Below are 19312 nucleotides of genomic sequence, written 5' to 3'. Positions count from 1 at the left end.
TTTTTTTCATTTTTCCATTTTTTTTTATTTTATTCCGTTTTATTCCTTCTCTCCTCTTTTATTCTATAAGCTAGCTCAGTCGAGGAGATAAATTGGAGATATATAATAATAAAAATTACATATTTTAGAAAATCTAATTGTCTTGCTATTATCGTATGTATGTCATACATTCATACATATATATACCACTGACTTGTACTAAAATCTATTTAGCATGAAAAAAATAAAAACACAGTTCAATGGCATTGTATTTACGTCATATTACTGAACATACTTTGCAATTATCTACATTTTACGTACAAACGAACTAATATCAATGTATACTGCAAAACTTTCTTTCTCCAAAGATTGTTTGCAATAATATATTGATCACTTTTCTATTAATTTGTAATCAATTTTTTTAAAACTACGTTTTGAGCGACAAAGTTACGAAATTTACTTTACTGCACAGTGCATGCGTACGCACATGCGCTTATGTGTTGACGAGTGTTGACAAAAATTAAATTGTATTATTATAGTTGTGTACTTATTATTAATATGTTACAAAATATTGACATTCGTGATGGTAAGTTGTAATGTATGTAATACATACATTTTTATATAAAACTTGAGGTTTGTTTGTCTTACATTTTTTCACCAAGTATAAAGGAACAACATTAATTGTAAACAAAATTTTTATTTGAATACTAGGAAGAAATAAAAATGTAAATACATGTATCTCTGTATGATTAACCATAAAAACTGATTAAAATTATTCACAAGATATTTTACACATAAAGAACGAAGATTAAATATTATGGTAGCCCATATTATGTGCTTAACCTCCTCAGGTGGAATCCCTTTATTTTCTAGACAGAAAGGAGATGGAGATACGGTAAAATGTTTATCCAATAAAAAACAAAAATAGTGGAGTAGATATGAAGTTTAATTTTTTACATAATATTTACAGATGACATTTTCTAAAATAGCTTCCTTAAATGGAATACACATGTTTCTCAAATCGCAAGATATCAAACTTTTAAATACTGATTTGCCCGATACAACGATAATGTGGAAAGAATTTGAACAAAGTATTGCTTTAATAGTTATTGCAAGTGGAACCACAAAATATGTTTTAAACAAGTTTCTTGATGCTGTCTTTGGTGCTATGATTTTATTTGTTGGTATTGAAGAATTAAAGAGCACAAAAAATATTGAGAAGTTAAAAAAAGATATGCGTTTATGCAGTCCAGTTGTTGACAGTTTATTACAGTGTATTGATGTTGGAGATGGAATTTATTCAAAAACTGATATCATCAATATGACAGAATGCATTATGTGTCAAGAAAATAATATACTACAGGTACTCCAGATACATTAAATTGTTAACTTTTTGTATATTAAGTAATAATGTATTTAAGACTTACTTAGAGGGTTACGTGGAATGTTTGGATTCTATATATGGATGTGTTTTAATACACGGATGTTTAGCTGTGGCCACAGAAGGATGGTGGAGTTTAAATCCTATTGAAAGAAAGTTATTAATAATAGCTGTTAACAGTGAAGATACTTATACTACACGTGACATTCCTGTATTTTTACCTTATAAAAGTCCTAATGTAAGTGCTTTTGGAACAGATTTCTAAAGTATTTGTTTCAGTTTATTTTAATAATCAGTGTTATCATAAAAATTTTAATTTGTAAAATAAATCTTATTTACCATGGGAGGCTGTATAGATAGCCTATAGATTGGTATCTGTTAGGCTGATTAATTACATTGAAGTATTAACATTGTGTGGACCAAATCCAGAATTATCAGAAATTGAGAGATTTGCTGTACAGTGTTGGAAGAATAGTATTGATATCTTACGTAATGCAGAACAATGCTATCCACGAAATTTACCCATATCTATAAATTTAGATTCAGAAACACTTGGGTAATGTATATATAAATATTTCATTGAGATAATTTTATGTCCTAATATGTATTTGATTATAAAAATATGTTTTTCCGTGCATTTAGATTTCTATTGGCAAACTATAAAGTTCAAAAATTTATACTGAGTAAAAATACTCAGTATGCCAGAAACAGAATTAGTGGTTCGCATAGATTAGATATATTAAGAACATTTTACCATCAAGCTGTGGAGACTTTTATACTGTCGTCCGAATCTTACGACGAAACAAACAGTGATAATTGGAAATTCGTCGGCGCAAAGGAAACATATTTATGTTCAGAGTATCACAAATGTTATGCAGTTAAGCAAGGTGATCATATATTATGCATTTTGTATGCTTCCATAGTACCTACTCATACTATGAGATTGATTTGCCAGAAAGTATTAAAAACATTACTTGTAGATAAACAAGGTTGTTGGTAAAACATCAGTACTAATAGTACAATGTTTTATATTTGATATATTTTCATACTATAATTTTTTCATATCTTCATAATAAATTACTATTGTTTTATTACAGTAATGAATAACATTGATTATGAAATCAATAAAATTTGTATTTTTTTCAAAGCTTTGTGTATTATTTATGGATATATGTATATATCCTATCACATATGTGTATACGCGGCATGCATTGAACAACAATGATTAAGATCATTGAGCTATTAGAATAGAGCACATTGATGAGGACTAGCGAGAAAGGGGAACGGTAGATGATAAGACCTCGATTATAAATTGGGCCTATCTAATAGTATATATAATGTAATTAAGTATTATACCGTTCTTGTCAAAGTTTGAGCTCCATATGATTGTTCTAATTCTAGCCTCGAACTTTCCATTCTAATCAATAATCTTTCTTTATCTGAATCATCCCATTGATTATTATTGCTTACAACTGTTTCCTTTTTAGGCCGCAATATATGTTTAATATTATCATAATGTATATCTAGTTCTTTAAACGCATTTAACAGAAATATTGCAATTATTATGGTAAAAAAGCCACAAATTGAACCTAAAACATCCTCTGCACTCATATTTTCCCATTCTCTAAATAATATGGCAGATGCAATTATTACTAATGTTGTGAAAAATACATAGTAAATTGGTGTTACAATTGTAGTTTCAAATAAGTCAAGTGACTTATTTAAATAGTTCATTTGTACACTGATACAAATTACAACACTAAACAGAAGAGCCCATGTTAACCAATTTGCAAATGCATTATTAAATCCAGTAATGGTTTCTTTCAAAGCTAAACCAAGTCCTTTACAGCTCATAACAGTCAATGATCCGATAGATGCACACAAAGAAATATATATTATTATATTTTGCTTTCCACGAACAGGCCCAAAATGAAAAATTATTAACAAACTATATATTATCACAACTAAAATATAAGTAATATATCCTGGACTTTGGACTTTATCTAAAAGTTCAGCCAATGTACTAATTTCTTCCTCCTTTGGAGAGTGAAGTATAAGAACCATTGAACCTAGTATGCATAAAAGGCAACCAATCTGAAATGAATATAACTGTATTATCCTTGTTCCATATATGTATTACATAAAATGTTATAAATACATGAAGTATAATATTACCTTTCCTAATAAATTTAGTTTTTCATTCAGGTACTTTGATGCTAATATCGCAGATACTAAAACACTAAGTGCTCCTAATGGTGTAACCAATGAAGCAGGTGCAAAGGCATAAGCAGCAAAATTAGCTGCTTCTCCTATACCCACTTTAACAAAATAATTTTTATTCAATGAATATTTAGCTTTTGTAACAAGCAACAAGAATTTTATTCGTCTTACATACTTGAAAGAAGACCACCCCACCACATCCACTCCTTTAAATAGCCAAATCCTCCAGATGAAGCTCGTAATGCGCCACATCTTTGAAGACGAATTAATGCTTTCTTTTTTATAATAAAACTAGCACCTAAATAAATACATTTAATAATCAGTGTTAACCTTCTAATTTATCACTGCCTTATTTTTTTCAAATGTCAACTAACCTATAAAGCCGCTGGAACCAATCGCTAATCCTAAACCTTTGTAAAAATCTGTTGTGTCGTTTAATTTTGCACTAACCATACTGTTTATCTTACTGCTTGTATATAGTTACAATTTTAGTAATATTAGTTTTTACTAATTATCAATATACAATTAACCTATTACAGAATAACATTTTATCTACGTAAAAATTTGGTAAACACACTTATAGATGAACAAGATACTGCTGTCATAATATTACTGTACAAAGAAAAAATGTTTATTATATTCATAGTTTGCGGATACTCCATAATTCCAAAAACTATCTAATCGATTTTGACAAAACTTTCTTTGTTTGCTTCTGCTAGCTACATACTCATGTACGTGCATAAAACTATACTATGTATATACATATATATACACATATCACGCGTATTTTGCTACCGAGAGAAAGAACTAACTAAATCATGTATTCTAATTTTATTTCAAAGGATATCAGATGCTCAGTTTATTATGTACTAAACAACTACATAGAATGTTGCCAGGTAAAATAGATTTAAAATAAATTATAATTTTAAAATACGCAATAAATTGCAATAGATATACATATTGAAATAATAAGAAAAGTGCACGTGGCGCTGTATACAAAATATTATTCTACTTCAAGGATTTTCCGTATGCGGCACTGTGGTTCATAATCAAGGATTTTGAATCTTCTTCCTTACTGTAAAAATTACAAACGTGGGTAGTAGAGATAGAAGATGGTAAGAAATGAATGAATCGCGTGCTAATGCAAACGAATCTAATCGAACATTATTCGCGACAACCGTGTAATCCTCGGTATTGTCAACGTATTCAAGATTTCAGTGACGATATATCATTTCACCTGGCGATGATGTAAAAACGTAGAGTGAGGCTGAAAGGGGGGTAAGAGTTCGGTGAACGGAACGGCCAAAAACTTTTGCAGGCGATGTCAAACATGCGGCGACGAATTTCGCAGAAAAATCTACCAAATCGACAGCGTGTTTTGGCCAAGATTTGTCAGTGAAACCAGTGCCAATGAGTGTGAATATATGGCGGCGCGAGTACTTTTACTGAGCATCTTGTTTACAGAAGTGTTAAAGCCCGCTTGTGCCGCAGGTATATCTCCCTCCTTTCTTCCTATCTAATCTGTTTATATTCGACAACTCATATACGGTGGACCACGCGCTAACGTTTTTTTGTATTCTTTTCTGATGGTTAAAATCCCAATGCTCCTTATCAAGTCAAAATAAAAATTTGATTTTGGTTTATTGATAAACATTTATGTATTTTAAAAAAGTAACAACTGTTTTTTCTCAATTTTTTGTTTATTTCTTCTACTACAAATAAATTATTCATAATTGAATGTATTAGAACATCATGTACATTTATGAGCAGAGTAAACATAATTAAATTGTGATATCATAATTTATGAGAAAATTCATCTTTGTATTTAGCATTGTATAATTTCTGTTAGAACAATGCTTTCAAAGTTTTAAGTAAGAGTATATAACTGTAATATTGTTTTCTGATATTCTTTAGCATTTATTACAGGTATATTTCAAATGAATACTAAAAAAAATTTTAACATATGAATGTAGTTATGTTGCAATAAAGATTATAAAAAGGAATCAACAGTTCGCATAAATTCTATTTCATTTTATTCCATATATTTCAGGTGTCAAAGAATTTGAAACCAGTTTACATAACAAAAACGTGTCTAAATCAGAAAGCTTCAACACTAGTCCAACCAAAGGTTCTGGCATTACACTGGAAATTCAACCTAGTAGTCATGTGATATTAGGGAAAAAAGGAATTACACTTAGTTGTATAGCTGGATTAAATCAAAATATTACTTGGTTACACAATGGAGTACCAGCACCACCATGTGGTATCACACGTTGTAATCTTCTTAGAAATGGTTCTCTTCACTTACACAAGGTATGTTTTAGCAGGAATTAACCTGTTAACTGTAATAAGTAATTACTTCATAATTGTATCACTATTACGCTCTGATTGAATAGTAATACAGTTAACAGGTTAGTTGTATAGGATATTTAAGGTAATTGTTTAAAATATTATTTTATCATTCTTTATGTAAGATGGTGCAGAAATTTAAAGAAAAAAATAATGCTACGGTTAACATTAGAAATTATGGAAAAGATGAATACCGTTGTGTAGCACATACTAGTTTAGGACTCTTAAGATCATCTCCTACATTTATTCAAATAGCAGGTAAGCTTCTTCTTAATACTTTATCTTTGGGGTGTTTGATATGTGTTAAAATTCATTTATTTGTATTATAGAACTTGCCCAGATATTTAAAGAATTTCCAGAAAATATAACTGCACAAGAGGGTGAAGTAGCAAGAGTGTCTTGCTTAATAGATAGTGTTCCTTTTCCTCCTAATATCACATGGCAACATAATGGAAAAACATTGTTGCCCAATCAGAGTAACTTAAAGTAAGAAAGTTATAATCAAAAATAATAATTACCCATTAGATAATTTGCAATAATAATAATATGTAATTTACAGTACTAGATATATTATGGTACCACCAGGTGTTCTGTACATAAAAGCAACGAAGTTATCAGATGCTGGTTCATATAGGTATATATCGCTTATTTGCCGCAATAATGACATTATTCAAAATTTACAGTTTTTGGGTTAGTAACATTGAATGAATGATTCTTGTTTTTGTATTTCTCTGGTAAGGTTCTAAAAGTCTCTTAATTTCCTTAAGATCGTGATTTTTGAGTTATGTCCTTATTGCGGCAAATGAGCGATATGTAGAATATCAGAGTACACAACTATTTACATATATCAAGGAATAATTTAGAGATTGAAACGATCGAATTAAACTGAAATACATTATTCATTTTTATAGATGTATAGTAAATAATGAATTCCTAAAGAAAACCAAAAAAAGCAAAGAAACAAGATTAACTGTTATTTCTCGACCAGAGGGTAATGGATCAGATACACCGTCATTGTTGTTTCCGCAAGTTTCGTATAATCATTGGTTAATAAATGGGTCGAATCTTAGTTTAGTATGTGCTGCATCTGGATATCCACTTCCATTTATTACATGGGTGTTTATTCCTCGCTATCCTGGTAATTCATATACACGTATTTGTACTTTATTTAAATATTTCAAATGAAAATTAAAACTAATTTATTCATTTTTAGATAATAATAATGTTACACAACCTCGCATTTTACTTAATTCTAGTATTGGTATTAGTGTATTATCATTAACAAATGTGAGCGTATCAGATGCAGGAGTTTATGTATGTTCTGCAAAATATTTCGTTACAAATAATTCAGATGTGCAGGTTTGTTATTTACAAATAATATTATATTTAATTGGTAGCGGCTTGAATTAAATATGATGAAATTTATTTTAGAATGTGACAGTGGATGTATTGATACCACCTTCATTTTTGAAAACACCTTCGAATCAAGTATGTCCAAATGGAAGAACTGCAAGATTTGAATGTCAGGCACAAGGGTTACCTATGCCTAAAATATATTGGTTGAAAGATTCGTTAAATATTACAGGGAATGGTAAAGTTAATTATAACATTGACGTATTCTCATTTCGAGTTACAATGAAATTTTACATGTATATTTTATAGGGCGTAGAACTACGTATGTAAAAGAGTATAATAAAATGGAACTAGCAATATCAGCAACAGTTCCATCGGATTCTGGTATCTATCAATGCGTTGCTGTTAATTCAGCAGGAGAAATATGGGCCGCAGGTCGGCTTCAAGTAAATACAACTCGTAATAGTCCTGCTGCACCTACCTCTTTAAAATGCCGTGCTCTGTCACCAGTTAAAATTTTTATTTCCTGGGAACCACCAAAGTTTCTACCACATAGCAGTATTAAAGCTTATACCGTCCATTACAGTCCCGTAGGTGAGTTCAACGAAACGTTGAGTATTAAAAAAGGTGTTAATGATAATTAGATAGAATAATATTTTTTTGTATATAAAGAAGGAGGTAAAGAAGAAGTTTCTCCGCCTGAGCCGGGTAATTCTACGTCAGTAGAAGTAACAAAACTTCTCGAACCGTATACAAATTACTCCTTCTATATACGAGTGTGGAACAATTATGGTCCTAGCGATCAGTCAGCCACCATTTTGTGTTCTACAGCCCCAAGTGGTATGTTATCTTTAATATTTATTATTTTTAATGTAACCAGCAAATAAAAATGTATCTTTTTACTCAGTTCCTAAAGGTACACCAAAAGTTCACGCGAATGTAATTAGTAGTACAAAATTAAATGTATCATGGGAACCACTGACTAAAAAAGAGTCTCGTGGTGTCGTGGTACAATACAAATTACAATACAGACTGCATCAACAGCCATCTGCTCGAGTTTTTCATTTTCCTGCTACTGTGGAATCCCATGAACTTACTGGTATTTATTCAATTCTTCATATTAATAAAATCGATTGCACTTAATTGCATATTATTTATTAATAATGATGATAATAATGATCAAATTTTAAAAAAAGGTTTAACGCCTGGAGCGCAGTACGATCTGCGAGTATTAGCAAAAACAAAACAAGGATGGCCTAACATGAGCGAATCACAGTTAGAATGGATTACTGTAACTATGCCATCAGCTGAATCTAATCAATTTGTTTTCGAGAACATTGTGGATATACAAGTATTAATCATAAATGCATCAGTTGTAAAAGTTAGTATAAATATTTTAAAAGTTACGCGTTATTTTTCCGATATAATGCAGTTACATTACAAAATTGTTTACACCAGGTAAAATGGAAAATAAATGTTAAAGAAAATGATAAAATTGCATCAGAATTTGATCTTTGGAAAATTTATTGTGAAAATCAAAGTGGACATAAATTAGGAAATATTTTTTTACCAAAAAATGTTACTGAATACGTATTTACTAATCTTGGTAAGTATTAGTATAAGTATTGCTTTATCATTGCAGTATAACTGTAAAAATAATCTATGACTTATTTTACTTAGATGTAAATGTTTCTTATACGGTGGGTTTATGTATGATGAAGTCTAATGAAACAACAGGCTGTTTAACAAAACAAATAGAAACTGTTCTGCCTGACACAAGTGAGCTTATTACAAATTTAAATTTCATTATAATTATAATATCAGTATAATAATGTTGTATATAATGCTCTTTTCTTATTAATTAGATAACGTACCGATAGCCTTGGAAGCTATTCCTATTTCACCAACTTCTATAAACGTGACATGGTCATTGAACGATGAGTACGAAGTAAATTCTTTTGAATTATGCTATCAAGCAATTCATGCAATAAATTTAGATGGTCTAAAATGCGTAATTACGTAAGTATAAATGACGCTTCGTTAGTATTGTACTTACAATATTTTTAACATTAAACATTTTAAAAATATTTTCCAGAAATGATACTAAGGCAAATATCGATAAACTCAAACCGTTTACATTATATCAGTTTAAAGTAAGAGCTATTAAAAATAACACAAACCAAAGCAGTTTTTATAGTGAATCCGTGGAATGTTATACAAACGAAGACAGTAAGCATACAATAAAATTTAATTTCTATAAATTTGTAAGGAGAAATAATTTATATATGATAATAATTTTAGTTCCGGGAAAGGTAGAAGAAGTACAATGGTTTTTAGTAAATAATACTGAAGTTCGAATTGCATGGAAGGAACCAAGCAACATAAATGGTATTATACAAAATTATTTTGTCACGTACACAATGGATTCAATGGATTCGGTTGCAACGTGGAGAAACGTGACGGTACCTGGTAATAAAATGTCGACGACTTTACCTGGTTTAGTTTCGGGAAAACGATACTTTGTCGTGGTACAAGCAGCTACTAAAGCTGGTTACGGTAAACCATCTGATCCAAAAACTATTTTAACCGGTGGCTCCGCACCGATAATACCTTATTCACCGGATAAACGAGAACCTCCACAAAACACGAATCCTGATCAAAGCCTTGGTAAATATTGAATATAAAATTAAACAACAACGTTCTAACCTTTGTTAAATCTGAATAAAATTATTATATCCATTTATTTGCAGGCGTAATTTTTGGTGTTAGTATTAGCATTGGATTTATTACAATCTGTTTATGTAGTATGTATTGTCGAAAAAAATATCAAAATGCCCGTCTTTCAAGAGAAAATGCACAATCTGCGAAAAATCGTGTGTTAATACGAAATGGGAGTAGATGTTGCGCGGATCAATCTTCTACATCAGTGAATCAACAGACGAACAGTAGAGTGTCACCAAATGAAATTGAACTTGCTGTCCTTTGTCCATCATCTCCCATTACACCTAATTCGCATTTAGACACAAAGGTATGTGTGATTCCTCCTCTAGATTCCTAAGTTTGAGTGGAGGATTCTATTTAAGTATATTATTGCAGGGTGGTAAATCAAATGGAATTCTTGAATCTTGTGCAAAAGAACCTTTATTACCATCATGGGAAATAAATGGTGAAACTAAGGATATTCATGTAACGAAAAATTCACAGGTATAAATAATTTTTATTTGAAATAGTACCGAATAACTAACAAAAATTATAATGAAACTAATATATATGAAAAAATAACAGTACAAAACGAAGGACACCGTTGTCTCGAGTAAACAAAAACAAGAGCAAGAGTCAGAACAAGATCTAGAAGTTATGCAGCTTACGATGGTCAATTGTACTTTAGGCAGTAGTAGTAGCAGTTTAAATAATAACTCTGGATGTGCAGACGGAGATACGTCTTTACCAAAATCTATGTGTATATCTGTTCCGGCGCTTGGACCAAATGGATGAAAGCATTAGGCAATATGATTACTTGTTCACGTTTATTTGCTACGTGAATGTGCAACAGGTAGAACGAAAGTTTTCATACAACTTAAATCACAATTGCAAGGTATGTATACATACGACTGTACAAAAATGTGTATACGCATACACATCAACACGAGCTAAAAGTAAGAAGAACAAAAGGGCGGAAGCAAGTTACTACAATTTACAAGTTTAACAGAATCTGACTTGTAAATGAAAGTACTAATGCGTACATGTATATGATTAATGTAAATAATAGTGTTTTGATAATGTGTCGATTTTGGACATTTCCGCTATTACCTTGTATATAAGTTTTTGAAGCAAGTTATTTCTATTGATCCATTATATCAGTATTTACGGTTTGCAAGGGCTCTAATTTCATTCTTAAACTTCATTTTATATGAAACGACACAGATAAATCATTCGAATGATACTTAAGAAAATATTCGTTGAATAACTTGCTCTAATTGTACTGAGTTGACACTCGTAAAACGATAGAGAATGATGAAATTGAACATTGAACAAATAGAATGATACGAAAATTTTGGAAGATCTTGTAAATAAGATGTCTGTTAATTATATGTTCATGAAATACTACGTTTTAAATAATAATTAAAAACCAGTAAATAATGCATTCCTTCGCATTACAGCAAGAAACAAAATTAAATATCCAAGTTACGGGTATGGCCTAATCTAATTTACAATATACATTATATTGCTTTTAAAGAGAGCGATAGTACTGATCATTCCACAATTTTAAGTTTTCCGTCAGCTAAAATTAAATCAGCATGGAAAAGTTTTAGATATTAAGAAGTCTAGAAAGAAATACTAATGAAATTTTAATTGATACATAAAAAAGTATAGCTTAGATTTTCTTTTTTATTACAAATATTATAACAAAGTACACGTATACCATTAAAGATTTTGGTAAATATTTATTCCGTTAAAGGATACGACGTTGTCAAACATTTTTAAAAAAGTAATTGAAATGTTAACATTAATTTAACACAATTTTTTTATATTACATGTTGATAATATTGTATTATATGCTATTAAAATGTATGAAAAGAACAGGAAAAAATAAAATTAAAAAAGAATTATCAAATTTTTATAAGATATAAAAAAGTATATATAAAATATAAAAAAAATCTTAATCATATATATAATGAAAATAATGATTTAACAATCGGAGAGTATTGAATATAGTCTGTATATTTTTTCCTGTTCACTCTGTAAGTCTAAACAATAGAGATCAGTCTTCTGTTGTACAAGACATATAAGGTTAACTATATCATACAAATTGCAAAAAGATGAAAAAAAGTGAAACAGAACTACAAACATATTCCAGACTGGTGCATGTTACCATGACAAAAAACCCAATACAGTACCTGATAGAATAAGCTATATCTTTTAGAGTGAGACATAGATATGTCATGTTATTATTGTACCTCCATTAATTGTTATTTATTACATTTTATATTCAGTACTATTTTAAATGATCACATTACACTGAATTATGCAATAACATAATCACTGCAAGCACAGTATAAAAATCATGTAAAAATAGAATTAATTCAATATGCACATACTAGAGATTTTATCGTATATTTATTACACAGATTTCTACATCTTTATACAGAATAATTTGTTACACATATAATTTAAAGTCATCACTGAAAAATAATTCTGCCTTACGTTAAGGAAATGTTGCTCTTAATACAAGCTTTTTATAACATATATTCCATACCACATTATAAATGTAAATTATGACTTACATTCTCTTTTCTACACAAACTCAGTACTAATAGATTATTACAATATTTTACATTTGAAATATTTACAAGATCTGATACAACGTTACAGATAAAAATATTTTTTATTTAAACACCATGTATGGAATTTGTTATGTATTTTATAAACGGAATTGGAATCTCAATTCATGCGAATATCATCATAGTTATTCATTCTTGACATTTTTGCGACAGAATAGTATTCGTTGCAAGTATATTTCATTAGTATAAATGCTTGTTTTGTGATTTTTATTTAAATAATTTGTTTCCATTTGTTATCATATTTAACACAATCTGTTACATTTTATGTTACTGACATGTAGTAGTATACTTTTATATTTGTTGAAAGTATTTGTTACTCTTCTTGGAGTTAAGTAAGAATTGATAATTGGTATATAATAGTAGGCAACTGATCGCTCATGTTTTACTTTTATGTTAAACTTTCAGTATATTTTTAAATATATTTTACACTGCGAGTGTATTTTATTCTTAAGCTTACACAGTTTTATATTGATGAAATTCGAAAAAGTATAAGGAAATGAGGGGTCTTTTTCTATCTTTTCTTTTTTTAGGAATAAAATATAATAGGATCAAAAACATGAACATAAAAAGAAGAATATAGTAATTACATACGACGACAAAAATTTCTAGTAAACATTATGCCTTGTGTATACAAATCTTAATTATTGATTTTGATAATCTTTGTAAAAAATGAGTGTAGATGTATAACAAGTATTTTTCCAGTTTATTTTAAGCAGCATAGTATACTGTATTTTTTAAGTGCGATATTTTTCTGACTTGACATAATTCTATTGGAAAATTCTAATTGCATTAATTTCGTACCTACATGAAAATTTACTAATTTTTAGAAAAACCTTTGCTATACACTTAAAGTAAAGTTAAACTTATCGATGTTAAGTAGGGAAAATAATTCATACTTTATTTCCTTAATTAATTGTATAAATGTGATAAGTTTTAAACTTTGTAAAAAGGGAAAAATAAAAAAAATAGAGTCGCCGTGCTGCTGTGTAAGTATTTTATTTTCAAGAAATGAATTATGATTACAGTATTGAAGTACAAAGCAATAAACATTATTAACTTTAGATTACAAATAGGAAAAACAAGTATTGTAAATGTAACATTTAGAGTATAACGATTTATATAAAGGAAAATTGGAATTGAGGCTATTTTGATCCCACATTTTTAATAAATTTTTTTTAAATAAATTATTACATAGACTTTGATTTAGGTATATTACATCTACTTCTAAACATCATTATGCTAAGCAATATTTCAAATAAGTGTATAAGATATGTCTTGTTATCTATAGCATATTTTTCATCTATTTATGAAATTTAATTCCATAATATTCATATAAATCCATAACTTTAATGCATACAAAGGAGGAATAGCTTTATGTCATTTCGTCTGCAATAATGTTTGAAAAAAATATCGATTCAATAGTATTGGCCATACGTAACGTTATAAAAGTATTAATTATGTTGTACGGCGACTCTAGTCAAATAAATATACCTCCATAATTGCCACCCTGCATAGGGTAGGTAGTATACATTACTTAATTTTAACTTAACCTCAGTACCTATTACACAGCACTATAATTTAAATTTATACAGTTTACCTCAGAAAATATTTTCTCACATGCAGTGAGTAGATAAGCCAAGACATTATATTTTATTTTATATAAGACATATATAAAAATGAGAAGCAAACCCGGTAAAAAAATTGAAATTTGTATTATTGTCGTTAATTATAGTAATTATTATGTATTAAGGAAGCTTTATTAATTTATTTTTCATAAACCCATATCATTTTTTTTACTGATCCTTATATTATTAACCTATTGCGGTAATTATGCTATTATTTAGGGTGCAGTTACTTTATAAATATTTTTACCTATAACTTGTACATATATTATCTACAGAAAATATTAAAAACAAATATATATATGTGTGTATATGTATGTATATACATTCATATATATATATATATATATATTTGTTTAATATATTATGTATAATGAACTACACGAAATTATTATAATCTTATTGTTTAAAGTATTAAAATTAAAACAATACACAAAATATTTAATGATATTGTTGACCCTTCTGAACACAATATCTTGTTGTAACCAATGATTGAATAAAATTAAGATAACAATGTATCAATGTTGCTGATATATTAAAAATAAAAGTTGGTACCCTTTCCCAATGGATATAATCAAGTAATGTTAAAGGTATAATAAAATAGCCAAATAATTGCATAAATGAGTAACTTTATTGTAAAAGGATTATAACAATTATTCCAAAAGAGTAATACTATTAATTTGATTTGGCTTTTAGTGCCGTTTCCTTATTAAATTTTTATTACATTCTATTGCAAAAGTAGGCTTACTTACTTTTATATTATAAATCTACCAATCTGCTTAATTTTGGCATTTTGGAAACAAATTTAGCTTAATCGATATCATTTGTACTTGATTTAATAATACACTATATACTTTGAATATTTCTAATATTCTATACTTAAGTAACTGTAAGATTATTTACTTGGAATAAAAAGATTTCTATTTACGAGTCACAGCTCTGGAAGATGTATATTTAAGTGGAATGTAATGGATATAAAAAACAAAAAATCTCGAACAAGTTTGATGTGGATCTCGTTAATTCATTAACAGTTTTATTCCCAGTCTTAAAAAATTCAGTACAAAAAGAATTTCTATTGGCGATATACATAAGTCTTTAAAATATTTATCGAAATAACGTTATATTCTACAATATATAATTTGTTATTATTTGGGCATGTAAAAGATTTCTCAACCTCACGTTAATCTTACAGGTCAAAACGTGACTAGCAATTAAAAAAATGCAAAATTTTATACTTCAAACTACAATAAAATTAAGTACATTAATTTCTAGTTTATCACATTTGTAATAGGCTTATATATGAAATCTTCATATTCCATCTGTATACTCTCTCTAAACATGACTAACAATATTTTTGTTAGCAGGTAAAATACGAGTATGGTATATGTATAACATATGATAGAGTATATAACTTGCATATATTACTAGGCACAAGGTGAAACGCTCCAAAAATTATTTATACAAATTATTGTAAATATCTTCAATATTTAATCCTGGCAGTCTGTATTGTTAAAATTCATAAAACCAAGGAATGTGGAAATATCTTCATGTTTACATAGTCGTCCAAAACCTATATATCAATAATTAATGCAAAATATGTTTGGAAAATAACTTACTACTTACTATAAATGTTCTTATAGATGATTGAATAATTATTTACCTCTTTTAAAGCATCCTTTGTGAGTTTTGGATAAAGATAATTAAATCCAGTACTTGTTAACTTTCCTGGTTGCATATATAAGTGTTTGTTGTAAAGAAGTTCCTGATCTATATATGGAGAAAGAGGGCTATTTTCTACTCCATCTTTGTTACAAGCATCTGCCCAAGGTCCCATATGTTTATCATTTACTTCTTCCACTACAGAACTCATATCTGTCTACAATATGTAATGAAAAAGAAATTATTTCAAAACGAAATTACATATTTATACAAAAAGTTACAGAACATATGCAAGGAAGATGTAAAAAAATTATATACTTAGATTTGTTCATACTTTAGCCAATGTAGACAGTGCAGTACCCCAATAATCATGGTTAATATTAAATAACTCGGAAACAATCGCGCTTATCGAGCCTTGAGTCGAATCACCTTCATCAACAACATTGTATGTTTGACCAATAGCTTCTGGTTTTTGCATTACATGCCAAATAGCTCTAGCTACATCCCTGACATGAACTGTGTTCATATGAAGATCTGGTCCCCAAAGTAATTTCATCATTTCTCCCAAATGTTTATAAACTGCTCCCACTACTAAGCGCGGGGCTATAAAAAATTAATTTTTATAGTTAAAAAATATTTTGTAAAGAGAGTTTATATGATTAGATTGTGGGTACTTATAAATACATAAACAACCACAATCCAATTATGATAAAATATTGTTGTTACCTAAACCATTTCGATCTCCACAACCATAGACAATGGCTGGTCTAAGTATTGTATACTTCAAATTAGGTATACTTTTTAAATCATTTTCAACTTGCAATTTATATTTTGCAACAAATGTCCATGGTTCTCCAGTGTCTTCCTCTTTAAGAGGATTCTGTAAAATTATTATAGTTTATTCATTTTGTTCCTTGAATAAATTTTTGAATCAAGAAATATCAAAATTGACATACTTTGTCAGTAGCATTAAAATTACCAGAAGATATTTCTATGTAACGATCAACTTGTAGTTTTGCAGCTTGTTGAGCACAATTTATGCTCAATTTATAAATTCCCTCTTTATATACAGGGTCTGTTTGACCACTCTTTGTTTCACCAGCACAATTAATCACATAATCAATTGGTTCATCTGATAAAAACGCATTCTGACAAGATGCTATAAATAATTTTAAGGAAAATTAATATAAACCACAGAAATGATTGTTTAAATTATTTATGGTAAAATGCCTAAAATCATCAACAGAATTTGAATTACCTGTGTTAATTAAATTAGCACTTTTAAATTCAACTAAAGGGTGGTCAAATAACTGTTGGTGTTTAGCATTGAGCCAAGCTGTTTGTGGAGGTACTTTGTCAACGACACGTATAAAAGACACGAGATCGTTATCCAATAAATATTCCACAAGATTACGTCCTATGAAACCACATCCTGTTTTGGCGATAAAACTTTTTTAGTCCTATTTATCGCTTCCGTTATACTATCATTGAAATTTTTGTATACTTACCTCCTAAAATTATGACTCTTGGCTTTCTATCAGAACCAGACGTTGCCATAATTACTGGTCATTTAAAGTAAAACAATTATTGCTTCGTTTGTCTTTTACACTTTAATTAAAGTAAAAATATCATTAGGCGTTATGACACTTCGATTGCGATACAATTATCAGATTACTGCTACTTGTCACCTAACCTTCAAAACTTATCGCAGAAAAATGTGTTACTGTAATTGTGTACCAATATGGTTTTGCCAGAATCATCAACGATAATTTTAGTTTCAACTGATTTAAATTAAAAGAAGATAAAATCATCAGACAGTTCACCGATGATTCTCAGATACAATCCAAGTGTAGTCTAAATTGCACATCAACCATTAACAAAATATAAAAAGCATAAAGAGTAACAACTAAGAGTGAAATATTCTTCGTCGCGAGAAAACGTGAACTCCTCCTTTCATAAACGTGAAAGAAGGAACTAACCAAATGACGAGTTCTTTCTGCCCTTGTTGACTGAGTTAGTTCTATATACTCTACAATCTATGATGACACACAAGCGCAGCTGAGACGTGAAGTGGCGTTATATGAAAACAGTAGCCTTAATGTTCCTGGCGCGGTATATAAAATTTTGTGTTGAAAGAACTCCGGTTGTAATACTTACAAATGTTTTATTTTTAAATGTTTCATATATTTTTATAATATAAATTGTTAAAAATTTATACAATGAAAAAAATTTTTATTTTGTTATATTTTAGTACTTAAGATAAATTAACAATTAAATCCGTTCCTGGATATTCAGGTAGATTAAGATTATATTCCTCTTCCAATTTTTTAGGCACAAAACGTCCACCTAGGTAATGGTATTTGCCTTCAAATTTTTGAGCACATAATTTTGGTGCTGTTAACGATATCAACATTTCTGGTTTAATACCACCTTTTGCAGGTGGTCCAGATTCAACATTCCAACCCGATGGAATATCTACGCTACAAATAGGAATAGTTGCTTTTTCTAGCAGATTAATAATTGGAATAAATGTTTCTCTGACTGGTGGTTTGAAACTAAATCCAAATAATGCATCCACTATAAGAGCAAACTGGTGCAAGCGATTTGCTGCAAAATCTTTTAAATTGTCTTCCACTAATGGAATATCATTTTCAATGCATTGATGTAATAAATTTTCATACAAACTATTGCTTGTTCTTTTCGGATAATAAATTTCTGGAGAAAAACCAAATAGCTTTAAATGTCTGGCACAAACTAGTCCATCACCACCATTATTTCCTGGACCACAACAAACTAAAACCTTTTGCTTAGAATTTTTTGCTGATGGGTAAGTACGTGCAATAGCAATAGCACAACTCTGTCCAGCAAGTTCCATCAACTGATCCACACTAAATTTATATTTCTCGAATAAAGTTTTGTCTACATTAATGCTTTCTTGTTGATTCAGATATTTCACCATATTGATACGTGAAAGTTTATCAGAAGACAAACTGAATTTATTGCTAGACAAAATAGGTCTTATGTAATTTCTAACGTGTAATATCATTTATTAATTTTACGAATAACGATAGAATAAAAAATGTTATAACCTCTTACACTACGTTGTTTCTTTGCTTCATTGACTCAAATAAAAGTTACTATTAATCAAGCAATTTAATCAATTATTCTTTTTAAATCACTTGAATACAATAATTTTATTCTTTTTTAGAATTTTTATTATGTATACAGGTTTTATATATGAAACGAAGTAATCAAACTGTGAAAGCAGCACTTCTTATAACTATTTTATAAGATTGGCAAAATTATAAAAACACTTATACAATTCACGAATAATCTTGTTTGCATTTAATTTTGGTAAAAATGCTATTAATGCTTTTTAAAAGATAATTGTAGATAAAGACGTCGTG

The 19312-nt window shown here is 29.0% G+C and overlaps 5 protein-coding genes across 7 annotated transcripts; 2 read left to right on the top strand and 3 right to left on the bottom strand.

The window, feature by feature from the left end:
- Positions 1–345: 345 nt before the first annotated feature.
- On the top strand, positions 346–2507 carry fy (fuzzy planar cell polarity protein-like protein). Its single transcript, XM_003699399.3, has 6 exons — positions 346–565; positions 691–874; positions 950–1342; positions 1401–1598; positions 1717–1916; positions 2003–2507. Exons 2-6 carry the CDS (start codon positions 797–799, stop codon positions 2358–2360), a joined length of 1227 nt encoding a protein of 408 aa, XP_003699447.2. The 5' UTR covers positions 346–565; positions 691–796; the 3' UTR covers positions 2361–2507.
- On the bottom strand, positions 905–4310 carry spict (magnesium transporter spict). The gene is made up of 4 exons (XM_003699400.3): positions 3955–4310; positions 3756–3878; positions 3536–3678; positions 905–3454 (listed from the first exon to the last, which is right to left on the bottom strand). Exons 1-4 carry the CDS (start codon positions 4031–4033, stop codon positions 2711–2713), a joined length of 1089 nt encoding a protein of 362 aa, XP_003699448.2. The 5' UTR covers positions 4034–4310; the 3' UTR covers positions 905–2710.
- A 50-nt stretch (positions 4311–4360) lies between these two features.
- On the top strand, positions 4361–11070 carry LOC100882540 (protogenin). 2 transcript variants are annotated; one of them, XM_012282793.2, is made up of 21 exons: positions 4361–4476; positions 4599–5071; positions 5631–5893; positions 6055–6187; positions 6259–6415; positions 6489–6563; positions 6841–7067; positions 7143–7288; positions 7361–7520; positions 7592–7876; positions 7955–8122; positions 8190–8381; positions 8479–8663; positions 8741–8888; positions 8963–9061; positions 9148–9301; positions 9378–9511; positions 9584–9949; positions 10033–10310; positions 10379–10486; positions 10568–11070. In XM_012282793.2, the coding sequence occupies exons 2-21, from the start codon at positions 5005–5007 to the stop codon at positions 10775–10777; spliced, it is 3555 nt and encodes a 1184-aa protein (XP_012138183.2). In that variant the 5' UTR covers positions 4361–4476; positions 4599–5004; the 3' UTR covers positions 10778–11070. The 2 variants fall into 2 exon arrangements, with proteins under 2 accessions (XP_012138183.2, XP_012138196.2); XM_012282806.2 differs by lacking the exon at positions 6489–6563.
- Positions 11071–15246: 4176 nt separating this feature from the next.
- On the bottom strand, positions 15247–19133 carry LOC100877303 (uncharacterized). Of its 2 annotated transcripts, none has more exons than XM_076533833.1 (8): positions 18995–19133; positions 17414–17513; positions 17164–17337; positions 16862–17064; positions 16632–16785; positions 16240–16508; positions 15907–16122; positions 15247–15816 (listed from the first exon to the last, which is right to left on the bottom strand). In XM_076533833.1, exons 2-8 carry the CDS (start codon positions 17460–17462, stop codon positions 15763–15765), a joined length of 1119 nt encoding a protein of 372 aa, XP_076389948.1. In that variant the 5' UTR covers positions 17463–17513; positions 18995–19133; the 3' UTR covers positions 15247–15762. The 2 variants fall into 2 exon arrangements, with proteins under 2 accessions (XP_076389948.1, XP_012138066.1); XM_012282676.2 differs by lacking the exon at positions 18995–19133 and adding an exon at positions 17599–17795.
- Naxe (NAD(P)HX epimerase) lies at positions 18045–19134 on the bottom strand. The gene is made up of 2 exons (XM_012282690.2): positions 18995–19134; positions 18045–18907 (listed from the first exon to the last, which is right to left on the bottom strand). The coding sequence occupies exon 2, from the start codon at positions 18862–18864 to the stop codon at positions 18160–18162; it is 705 nt and encodes a 234-aa protein (XP_012138080.2). The 5' UTR covers positions 18865–18907; positions 18995–19134; the 3' UTR covers positions 18045–18159.
- Positions 19135–19312: the final 178 nt, after the last annotated feature.

The sequence above is a fragment of the Megachile rotundata genome, chromosome 7 (assembly GCF_050947335.1).
Source record: "Megachile rotundata isolate GNS110a chromosome 7, iyMegRotu1, whole genome shotgun sequence".
NCBI classification, from domain to species: domain Eukaryota; kingdom Metazoa; phylum Arthropoda; class Insecta; order Hymenoptera; family Megachilidae; genus Megachile; species Megachile rotundata.
This window is presented reverse-complemented; position numbering and strand designations above follow the sequence as displayed.

What these genes read in the sequence shown, in the direction of transcription:
- fy (XM_003699399.3), top strand. Translation starts at nt 797, where the DNA reads ATGGTAGCCCATATTATGTGCTTAACCTCCTCAGGTGGAATCCCTTTA. An exon ending in AGAAAGGAGATGGAGATACG is followed by an intron (nt 875 to 949) that starts GTAAAATGTTTA and finishes TAATATTTACAG; the next exon opens with ATGACATTTTCTAAAATAGC. An exon ending in TTAGATTCAGAAACACTTGG is followed by an intron (nt 1,917 to 2,002) that starts GTAATGTATATA and finishes CCGTGCATTTAG; the next exon opens with ATTTCTATTGGCAAACTATA.
- spict (XM_003699400.3), bottom strand. Translation starts at nt 4,033, where the DNA reads ATGGTTAGTGCAAAATTAAACGACACAACAGATTTTTACAAAGGTTTA. An exon ending in GTGGGGTGGTCTTCTTTCAA is followed by an intron (nt 3,679 to 3,755) that starts GTATGTAAGACG and finishes ATTTTGTTAAAG; the next exon opens with TGGGTATAGGAGAAGCAGCT. An exon ending in AACTAAATTTATTAGGAAAG is followed by an intron (nt 3,455 to 3,535) that starts GTAATATTATAC and finishes TATTCATTTCAG; the next exon opens with ATTGGTTGCCTTTTATGCAT.
- LOC100882540 (XM_012282793.2), top strand. Translation starts at nt 5,005, where the DNA reads ATGGCGGCGCGAGTACTTTTACTGAGCATCTTGTTTACAGAAGTGTTA. An exon ending in GGAATCCCATGAACTTACTG is followed by an intron (nt 8,382 to 8,478) that starts GTATTTATTCAA and finishes TTTTAAAAAAAG; the next exon opens with GTTTAACGCCTGGAGCGCAG. An exon ending in ATTCGCATTTAGACACAAAG is followed by an intron (nt 10,311 to 10,378) that starts GTATGTGTGATT and finishes ATATTATTGCAG; the next exon opens with GGTGGTAAATCAAATGGAAT.
- LOC100877303 (XM_076533833.1), bottom strand. Translation starts at nt 17,462, where the DNA reads ATGGCAACGTCTGGTTCTGATAGAAAGCCAAGAGTCATAATTTTAGGA. An exon ending in AAGAGTCATAATTTTAGGAG is followed by an intron (nt 17,338 to 17,413) that starts GTAAGTATACAA and finishes TCGCCAAAACAG; the next exon opens with GATGTGGTTTCATAGGACGT. An exon ending in TGCTAATTTAATTAACACAG is followed by an intron (nt 17,065 to 17,163) that starts GTAATTCAAATT and finishes AATTATTTATAG; the next exon opens with CATCTTGTCAGAATGCGTTT.
- Naxe (XM_012282690.2), bottom strand. Translation starts at nt 18,864, where the DNA reads ATGGTGAAATATCTGAATCAACAAGAAAGCATTAATGTAGACAAAACT.